Consider the following 9,964-nt stretch of genomic DNA (forward strand, 5'->3'; position numbering starts at 1 on the left):
ATTAACGTTTGTACAAGACAGCCATGAGAGTGCTACAAGTCCACGTTTTAAGCATGACACCTCGCAATCACTTCTGGTTTGCCATCTTTTGTTGTCAACTCCCTCCATTGTCTAGCGCAGCGTCCTCATTGTCTTCCTTATCAGATGCAAAACTCTTACAAGTTGATATACGATAGGGTCAGCGAAACTTCGGCTCTGCATACCAGCGAGAGGCCGCAGACCCAACAAAGGTAACAAAGCCTGTCACAATGCTCTGGTGAATGTCGGTTTTTGTCCCTGTGGACAAGTCGTGCACTTCCCTGCAGACGGCTGAGCGTTCACACGGGAGACTGGATGTGCACAACACATGACACGTCGGCATTGGCAGACGCAACACTCACTGCTAGCAGTCAGCGCACGGGGCCCTTTGCAGACAGGGATGACGAGGCCAAATGGAATCATAACCGTCAACATGCAGCTGGCCAACGAAGCGCTTTACTGATCAGATTTTGTCAAATTTTGGGATATTTCTCCGTTTAATATTTGGGGATTATTTCATTTCGGTTTTTTTCTTTTCTAAATATCGGTGTATTTTTAATCTCGTGTTATTTTTTGTTCAATGTTTTTGTCTACATTTGATATTTTTCAACATTTATGTATTTGATATTTGTAATAATACATTGTTTTAATTTGTGTACATTTCATCAAACATTGATTTTTTTGTTGATTTTTTTTTAATTCCTTCTCCTAATATTTTAAAATATTTCATTTTCTTGTCAAATATTTTTTTCTAAAATTATATTTTTCCCAGTTTTTTTTTTATTTTATTATATATTTCCAAACTGGAATTAAAAAATTCCAGCATTTTTTGTTTTCGTATTTTTATGTAATTTTTTTCCCAGTAGTGTATTTGTATTTCATTTTTGTACTGTTGCAGCAGTACTTTTTAAAATGTATTTATTCTTTAAATTTCTACTAAAGTATTACAAAAAAAAAAAAATCTAATATGTGTGTGTTTTTGGTCTAACATATTTTCCCTGGTATTTAGTTTTTTCTTTAATAGTAGAATAATTTGGGTCGCTATAAAGGCGATTTCATCTCATCTCAGTCGCAGGGCGACACAATACTTCGAGCTTCCCATCAGCCAGCACCCCCTCCCCGCTCCTCCAAACCGACCAGCGCCAGTCAGCATTGTGCTCGGGATAAAAAGCGTCTCTGTGAAGGGCAGAGTGGTGCATGGCGTGGCCTGGGACTGACCGAGCGCTTTGTGCTTGTGTGTGCGTGTGCTTGTATGTGGTGTGTGAAAACAACTGACCGCGCGGCAGGCAGTCCTCTCTTTGCCAAGTCGGCTCGTACCCTCTCGCCGACGTGTCGGTAAATATCCACTATTGTTGTGATGGAGGCCTCTCGTACCTGTGCGTCACAGCAATTCAAAGTGGGAAGTGTTTAAAAACGTACGTATAGGTACATACTTTGCTAACAAAAAACAGCAGCAGTACAGAGCTTTGTAAAGAGTCTTTGAAATGCAATGAGGAGGTTGCAAAAGTTTAATAACGCCTGTACCCACAATTTTCGAGAAGAAATCTTTTCGACAAAGTCTTTCAGACAAAAATAAAATAAAACAATAATCTCAAATAAAATGAATGACAAAAAGTTGTATATTTAATTAAAAAAGATGAGTACCTAATATATAAAATATATATCATAAAATTATAAAATATATACAATATAAGTAGGTCAAATAATTGAGAACTATGAAAAAAACTATTCAGTCAGTTCTACAATACATGTAATTTTTAGAAGTGAATAGTGGAGGACTGTTGCATAATTTCAGCCACTTTAAAGCAAAGTACTTTTTTCAAGCGCACAAGGCGAGAAGCACAGACGCTGTCAGCTGAGCACTCACCGGCAATCAAAGGCGTTAAGGCCATTAAGTGCATTATTCGGCTTTCTTGTCTCAGTTTCAATCTTTTTTTCTTTCCAAATCAGATGTTTGTATTCCACCATTAACTGCACTTGTGAAGAAAACACATTAGAATATTATAATCCCTGCAGGGAACCTTTATTCATTTTATTGCAATGCTGTGATTGGACGGCTGGACGCCGTTTTTAAAAGGGGCAACTGAGGGGTGGGCGCTCGGGACGCTGATTGGTGGGGACAGAGCGCGGGTGGATAATCGCCGGGTAGACGACAGCAGCACATTTCGGTTTAGTGAGCTCCCCGCCCCAAAAGTGTGCATCTCCGTGGCTAATGACGCTAAAAATAGCTGCTGTGCTAATGTAGCTCTTACCTGAGGGTTCTGGTCTGCCGTCAGAGTGCAAAGATAAGGAGTGATCTTGCTCAGGCTCAACGTCTGGGCGCCATACCTGCCAGGCGCACAATGGCGATGTTAGAAATAAACATAAAAAAAAACAAAAAAAAAACGGCATACAACAGCAAACATTTTACTTTTTTTTTTTTAAATCAATTCTTCAGTTCTTTCCATTTTGTTACTATTGAATACTTTGTGTCATATATTTGTCTTTTCCCCCAACATTAGCATATCTTTTGTCTGAATATCTTTGTATTTTTGTCTAATATTTTTCCTAGATTTTTTCTTTTTTTTAATAGTCATTACATGTAAATACAGTATTTGTATCATTTGTCTAGTAATTTGCATATTTTCCCTTTGTAACCATTTTTTCCACAAACACGTACATTTTTTTTGTACGTTACCAAATATTGCTTTTGTTCCAACACTGTTTGTCATGACACTCCTTTGAACCGTTTGAAATGCAAAGGCATGTTATGTAAACCCATCGAGTGATTTACAGCCCAGGTAGCGGCTAGACAGCTCGCACGTCGCCGAAACCCATTGGCAAAAAGGCGCGAGCAATAGCGGCTCCACTCTACTAGGCCACGATGTTCCAACTGTGAGGTGAGACAGTTAGCGAGAAACATCTGCAAAGCGTTTCTTTATGCTAAAAGCTCACATTTAGCGCCAAGAAGACTTCTCACTGACAAAGAAAAAGTCTTTATGATCCATCCATGACTCGGTCGTCTTTCCGCCAAGCCAGCGCATGATGACTGGGGAGGCGCAGCTCAAGTAACGCAGGGCAGCGGATCATGTGGCAGTGCTTTCACGTAATGCGAGTAAAAAAGAAAGAGAGACAAAAAAAAAAAAGGCGATAAATGGTGGGAATATGCCGCCTCAGCACGTTTTGACTTTTCTCAGTTGGAACTAGTGGGAGCCTCTGTGGTCAGAGCGCCTACTAATGGAGGAGGGGGTGGTGATGTTATGTTTGGCAATTCTGGCCAGAAGATCATGTGAGGACTGCAGTGGTTGTTAATCGACAACAGACTTTTGAGGGCGCAATGAACAAAGAGAAGCCCGTTGAAACGTTCGTGCGCTTTTATGTGATTTTTAAACCGTGACGGGAGGGGCCATGTCGTTTGTAGATGAGGGGGAGAAAAGAACAAAGCTCAAATGGACATGTAAATGCTCGGTGGTCCGGTTTAAATACCGGAGTCGACCGTATATGGCCCGCGAGCCAGACTTTGCAAATAAACTAAGAGGATTAATCCCAGAGAGCAATGCGACATGAGGCCATGACATAATATCTTGAAATTACTTTACACAGAATTGGGGACTAGTACATCTGGTTATTTCTTCTCAAGAAGTAATAATTATACATACATTTTTTAAAATCCTACTTACAAGCTGAGCGTGGCACTGAGGCAGAAGCAGAGTCCTTCTCGGCTGCGGAAGTTCTTGTGTTTGAATCCGGGCAGCAGCCTTTCCCAAATGTACTGCGGGGACGGGAGAGCGCAGTAGCGGGGGAATGGGCAAAAGGGAAAAGAGACGGCAGGATGCTAGAAGATTAAGACAGCCGGCGCTTTGGTGGCGATCTGCAGTGAGTGAGTGTGATGGCAACACAGATGGCCAGCACATGAAAGCTGCTGCGGCGCTTACCAGTGAAGCCAAAAGAGGGCGCTAGAGCGCTCCGTGGTAATGACACTACTACGGACTGAGGCTCTTTTACACAAATTCATTTTACAGTGTCCGCAAATGAGTCAGTCTGGTGCTTGTTGATCGAGAGCTTTACCATGGGCGAGGCCGTCTGCTCCATGCAGTGAAGGATGAGCGCTTGGCTGTTCTCCCGGACTTGGTCCTTGCCGTCGCCCAGCCGGTCCACCAGCGCTGGCAGGACTACACACAGGCAGGACAAAAACAATGAGGAGTGCCCTCCTGTGGACATCTTTCTAATGACAGTGATGAGTCAGTAGGCGTGTAGTAAAGTGAGACTACGTCATCCCTGCTTTTCTTGTCCATGTGCTCGCATAACAGTGCGCTGTCATGGTAACAAGGGCAAATAATGAGGGGTTTAAACGTGGGGGATGCTTGTTGTGTTGCATCAGGGGCTGTAGCGCGGCTTAAAAGGCTTACACTCCACTTGTTTAATTGCTCCTTTTTCAGCCGACGTCAGTAAGAGAGCACGGCGAGCGCTTGTCGTTTTCAAGATCAATACAATGCACTTAGTTGCACTGGATATTGTCAGCCGCCTTTTCTCAGCATGCCAAGCCGCTGTTTGGGAGCGGTTGCAGGGAGACCAGCTTTTGAGAAAACAGAAATAAAAGTGACGTGGCTGACTGCGCGCACGTGTGGGGGAGTGCAAGTGTTGTGACGAGCGCCGGGGTGGCTGACACAGATGACAGTCACTGACTAACACACACAGCGGCCATCAAAGGTCGACACAAAACTTGGCTGACGGGACTCTCAAAGCGTTGTCAACAAAATGACTTTGGTTTGGCTGGACTGGCTCGCTCACCTGTCCCCAGGTAACCTCGGAAGCGCTCGCCGAGGCGGTCAACAAAAGCTGCACAGATGTCCATGCCCAACAGCGCCACCTGTTAAAAAGCAGAAAAGCCTTGGCCGTGAACATTCAAACCAATGTCCAAATAAATGATATAATAAATAATAATGGAACAATGTTTTCTAGTTTTTTTTATTCACTCCTCGAAGTCAAGTACTTTTTAAAATAAAAAAAATAGAATAAATTAAATTTCTTTTTTTTGCATATATTTTATGTCGCACACACTGTACCGTACATTAGACACAATCCAAAACTTAATTTTTTAAAAATATTTTATTTATGTTCATTTTAAATACACTGTGTGAGAACTAGCTAATGCTAGTTCCCAAACAGTGCACTTTAAGCTTTAAAAAGTTTTTAAAAAAACAAAAAATAAACGCCACATGAGAAGGAAAAGACAAGGGGTTTAGGGTTTTGTAGGGACTTGGGGGGGGGTCTGCTTTCCCATCTGACGTGGCGACGTCGACTTTTTCCACCAGCGCACTTTTTCTGATGGGGATCCCATCCGCGCACACGGAATGGAATGCTTGTTTTGGCGTCGCGCGAGCCAGCTTGACTATAAAAACTCCAGAGCGCGGAGGGTCGGCCACAGCCCCTTGCCTATTTTAGTCAAAGGCAGGTAAGTGGTGTGACCTCCACCAAGGCCCAATGGAGAGGAATCTGGCCATGTTGACAGACGAAGCCTACAGTCCAAAGCATTACACGCAGCATCTGTAGTGCTTTCAGAAAAGAAAAAAAAGAAAAAAGGAGGAATTCTGGAATATTCTGATGGGAATCAATGGCCTCCTTTGTGAGGGGGACGTACGTCGGCTCAGTTTGCTAATTGGTGGGCAGAATTTAAGTTCGGGGAGGGCTTAGGGGGGTCCACACAGAAAGTCCAGAGAGACCACTTTGTGTTTTAATCGTCCTTGCGTAATCCGATTCGGTCGTGACGTAAATCAACAACAGCTGCTAGCGAAAACAATCATCTCACCGGCATCATTAGCTAGATTAGCATGATACAGAGATTAGCAACTGAAGTGCTGCCACGAGAGCAAAAATCAGACTTCTATACTACATCTGCATAAAGCACCTTGATACGGTACTGAAATGATCCCATTACTATGAAGATAGCGAACATTTTGGTGCTTAATACTGTGCAAAATTTGCTTGTTTTAGTTGTCGGTTCTGCAGTAACCATCATCTGGTAGATGACTGAAGAAAGTACGCTAGTCTATCGCAGCGTGCACGTCCGACTTTTCTTCTTTCCACATGAAAATATCGTACACATTTAGGGACGTTCAGTACCATTGATGTTCAGTACCATGTTTTCAGTAACAGCTGCATTATTGTCTTGAACTTCTCAAAAATAAAGCTCTTGTGAAAAATAATAATAAACAATAATACAAAAAATGTATTCAAATAAATATACTGGTAAAAAACAGCCCTTTGAATAATCCATGGTAAATTTCACAAATAGTAAAAAGTTCATGAAATTGAAGAACAGAGAAGTTCATGTGATTTGTCCAAAAATAACTCATTTTTTTGCCGGAATCGAGAATCGTTAGGAACCGGAATCGAATCAAAGAACCGGAATCGGAATCATCCAAATTCAAATGATGCCCAACCCTATCCACATTTGACTGAAATGACAAATAAACAGCTTGAAGCAAACACCCTTAGTCGATTTAATCGACGTGCCATCTTGACGACCAAAGGTGACGGTCGCCTCGTCCTCCAATAAACGTCCAATCCGTCCCCGACACCCTGCATCTTTTCATCACCTCTTTGTTTTCACCCGAGTCTCTAGTTACTGTATGGCGTCGGGTCTGAGGTTGGAAGCATTTCCAACAGCTGGAGATGGGAATGACGGATTATGTATTCTCGCCGAAAGCTGTACGACAGGATTTTTCCACTGGAACGCATCGCGCTTTGTTGAACAGAAACACAAGTTCTCGTTTTGAACCGTGAGGAGTTTTCATTTCCTCAAATGTCTTCTTGTGTTTCCTGACTCGCAGCCAAACAGCCAAAAGACTCCAAGCAGAGCAGGCAGCACTAAATGCGATTTTCATTTGTCAACTTGATCATTAGCCAATTTTTCCTGTTGGAAATGACATGAACGTGAATTTTATTTGTCAGTTGACTTATTTGTCTGGTACCATGATAAATGCTTTGACATTATGTTTTGTGGGGCGGGGGGAAAGGTCAAAAGTACGATTTCCAGCGGTCAGGCTGAACACAGGAAAAACAAGCAAAAGTCATAGACCCTTTTACAGTGTTTAAGAAACATTTATGACCATTACGAATGTTGTTAACGCTACTCAAAACAGTAAAGAAGATTTTTATGGTGGTGACAGCCAAATGAATTTTATTTGATTCGTCACATATGATGAGATGTGCTTTCTAGGAAAAAAAAGAAAAGAAAAACTATCAGTGCAGACCTCATTAATCGATTGAAAACAACATTGGGGAATGTTTTGACTGGCACTCAGGATGGGAGTGTTGATTTTGGCAAAACGAGTCCTTTTCCAGTGGGGTTTTTTTCCGATATGGCACACACAGTGATGCAGAGTAAGCATACAGAAGGACTCAGAGAGCACAGGCAGGATGGCTGGGATGGATTCCTCCCATGACCCCTCCCCCATCCCATACAGTGTGGGGGGAGCAGTCTGCAATCTGACAATGGGCTCGTCAGACTAAGCCCACAAATATGAAATGCATTTTTATGGTTAGGGGATGCTACTAATGCAAAACGAGACCCCAAAGAACAATGTTTGTCCAAATCAGGTAACAAGACACTGTTTTTTGCAGCATTGCGTGACGAGGAGAAAGCGAAATACGAAAAATGAGGGAAAACCACACACATGACAGTGATATTCGTTCTTTGGATTTGAAAATACTTTGGTAATTTCTCCAAATATTTGCATGTTTCATTGTATTTTTCACCCCAAAAAATTACATTTTTTGGTAAATATTTGTCCTCTTTTGTGATGACATTTTTCAATTTTATATATGCGTTTCCCAATATATTTGAATGTTTCATCTAAAATTTCTGCATGTTTTCTATTGTTAATGTATTCATCATCTAAGTTTGTCTTTTTTCATACTATATTTGAGTTTTTCATCTAATTATTTTGGTCAAATATTTTAGAAGTTTTTGCAATCAACATTTCTGCTCGTATTTGTGAATTTCTCATCTCACATTTGTCAGTTTCTGAATGTATAATTGTCTAATATTTCAGACGAACATCTCTATTTTTCCTGATGACTATTTTTTTCCAATTGGACAACCTTGAATTTTGTTGTATTTTAACCATTGTTGTCCAACATTTTGGCATTATGTTCTATTATTTTTATTATTTTTTTTGTCTAAAATTATGTGTATTTTTTGTAGTGTTTTCTAATAGTTTAGCATTAGACTATTGTTGACCACTAATTTCCTATCTTGAATTCATATTTTATAGTCTGTTTTTTTCTGTTTGTTCAATTTTTTGGTTTAATATTTGTGTATTTCCCTCCTCAACTTGTATTATGTATTAATTTCTTCTCTGGAATTCAGTTTTACAGGTGTTTTATTTCAACTTTTTAAATCATTTGCATTCGTTTCAAATGTATTTTTCCTGATATTTTGTGACTGTCTAATATGTTTGTGTTACTTTACAATACTTGACTGTTCTTCGCCCTCACCTTGAAATTGCTGGAGTTGACCCAGCCAGTGAGCTCGTCGACGGTCTTGTCCAGCCGGGGTTTGTCCTGCTCCACATCCGGCGAGCGAGAGGTGTCGCTCAGGTAGTCAATGAGTTCCTGTCCGATCTGCAGCCGGCGGGTGACATCCTTCTGCAGCACCTGCTGGTAGAAGTAGTCCATATTGTCACGGTCCTCCATCTCGTGGGGGGGTTGGCAGGGGCGGAAAAAGCCGCTAGCAAGCGAGACCCCGTGTCAGTTAATATAGTCCCGCGGATGTGTCGGTGGTCTACGCGGTGTGGACTACGTCTCTTGGATGTTCGCGACCATCAATTAGTCCGCCGCGAGCTGCAGTTGACAACTTGGCTCCGGAGTCATCCCTGTGTCTTCTTCCAACTAAAACCTCACATTAAGCACTTCAAAAACACTTCCCACGTCCTAAAAGATGCAAAAGTCCCGTATAAAGTCCGATATAAAGCGTGTGTTTGTGGCGGAAATTCCGTGTTTTTCAAAAATCCCCGCCTGAAAACACCAGCTAGCAGCCGGCTAATTTGGCTAGCGTCGGGCCTTTAGCGTCAGGGGGTCCCACTTCCTAGCAAAAAAGGAGGTTGGAAAAGTCTCAAGAAAAGCCCCTCGGCTGCGTCCTTCCGGTGGGGGAAGTTTTCGCTCCACTCCGAAGAGGACTGAAGAATGCGGGCCAACGTCGTTTGTGGCAGCGTGAGAGGTAGGATGGCTCTGCGCCGTCCGGGAAACAAGCGCATTTATGCCGAGGCGAGTCGCTCTTTCTAGTCTCCGGTAGCTAACCACCGGGGTCCTGAGACGCCGCACAGCTGTCCGGTACGATGCCTGAAGTAAATAATATGTAGATAGATTTGAAACGTGCTGGTTATTTGAAATAAATACTTAAAACAAATTTATTATTTTGTGGAGGTTTTATGTTAAGTGGAACAATTACATTATCGTGTGAGCGTGTCTGCCTCCAAAGTGGATCGTTGCTGCCGCCCGTCGGTCATTTGTCCGTACGACAGTTTGGCTCACCGCAATGCATGTGAACGTTGTTCCCTAACATTTGTCTATTTTTTCCTGTTTTATTTTAATTGAGTGTTTCTATATTTTTGTTACATTTTTTGTATTTTTTAAAATAATTGTTGTATTTAATATTCCTTTTATTCGTTTAAAATGTATTGTTCTTATATTTTTTGTATTTTACATTTTTTTGTAAAATGCATTTATTTTTCGTATATTTGTATTGTTAATCTCTTATTTTTTTTAATTTTCATTTTATGCTGTACCTACTTTAGATTTCTACTGCCGCAGATATTTGCTGCTACCTATTGGACATATGACACCTTATCTTACCGCAATGCATGTACATAAATAATAAATAAACAAATTGAGTTAAGCATTTTCTCTAGATATATTTGTAATTTTCATCTTATATTTTGTATTGTGTATTTGTTCTGTATTT

At 41.3% G+C, this 9,964-nt stretch overlaps 1 protein-coding gene across 16 annotated transcripts in view; it reads right to left on the bottom strand.

The window, feature by feature from the left end:
* The window catches only part of clasp2 (cytoplasmic linker associated protein 2), a 37,412-nt gene extending 28,105 nt beyond the window's left edge, over window positions 1-9,307 (bottom strand). For 13 of the 16 annotated variants that reach the window (XM_086013945.1, XM_086013953.1, XM_086013940.1 and 10 more), the window contains exons 1-6: window positions 8,500-9,307; window positions 4,789-4,867; window positions 4,066-4,169; window positions 3,678-3,769; window positions 2,271-2,346; window positions 1,295-1,392 (exon numbers count right to left, since the gene is read on the bottom strand). In XM_086013945.1, coding sequence (XP_085870071.1) covers window positions 1,295-1,392; window positions 2,271-2,346; window positions 3,678-3,769; window positions 4,066-4,169; window positions 4,789-4,867; window positions 8,500-8,697 — 647 coding nt within the window. In that variant the 5' untranslated portion in view covers window positions 8,698-9,307. The remainder of the gene's footprint in view (window positions 1-1,294; window positions 1,393-2,270; window positions 2,347-3,677; window positions 3,770-4,065; window positions 4,170-4,788; window positions 4,868-8,499) is intronic. The other 3 variants (XM_086013954.1, XM_086013948.1, XM_086013955.1) reach the window with 2 other exon arrangements.
* Between the last annotated feature and the right edge of the window lie 657 nt (window positions 9,308-9,964).

The sequence above is a fragment of the Filicampus tigris genome, chromosome 18 (genome assembly GCF_054856515.1).
Source record: "Filicampus tigris isolate MCC_2025a chromosome 18, RoL_Ftig_1.0, whole genome shotgun sequence".
Taxonomy (NCBI): Eukaryota; Metazoa; Chordata; class Actinopteri; order Syngnathiformes; family Syngnathidae; genus Filicampus; species Filicampus tigris.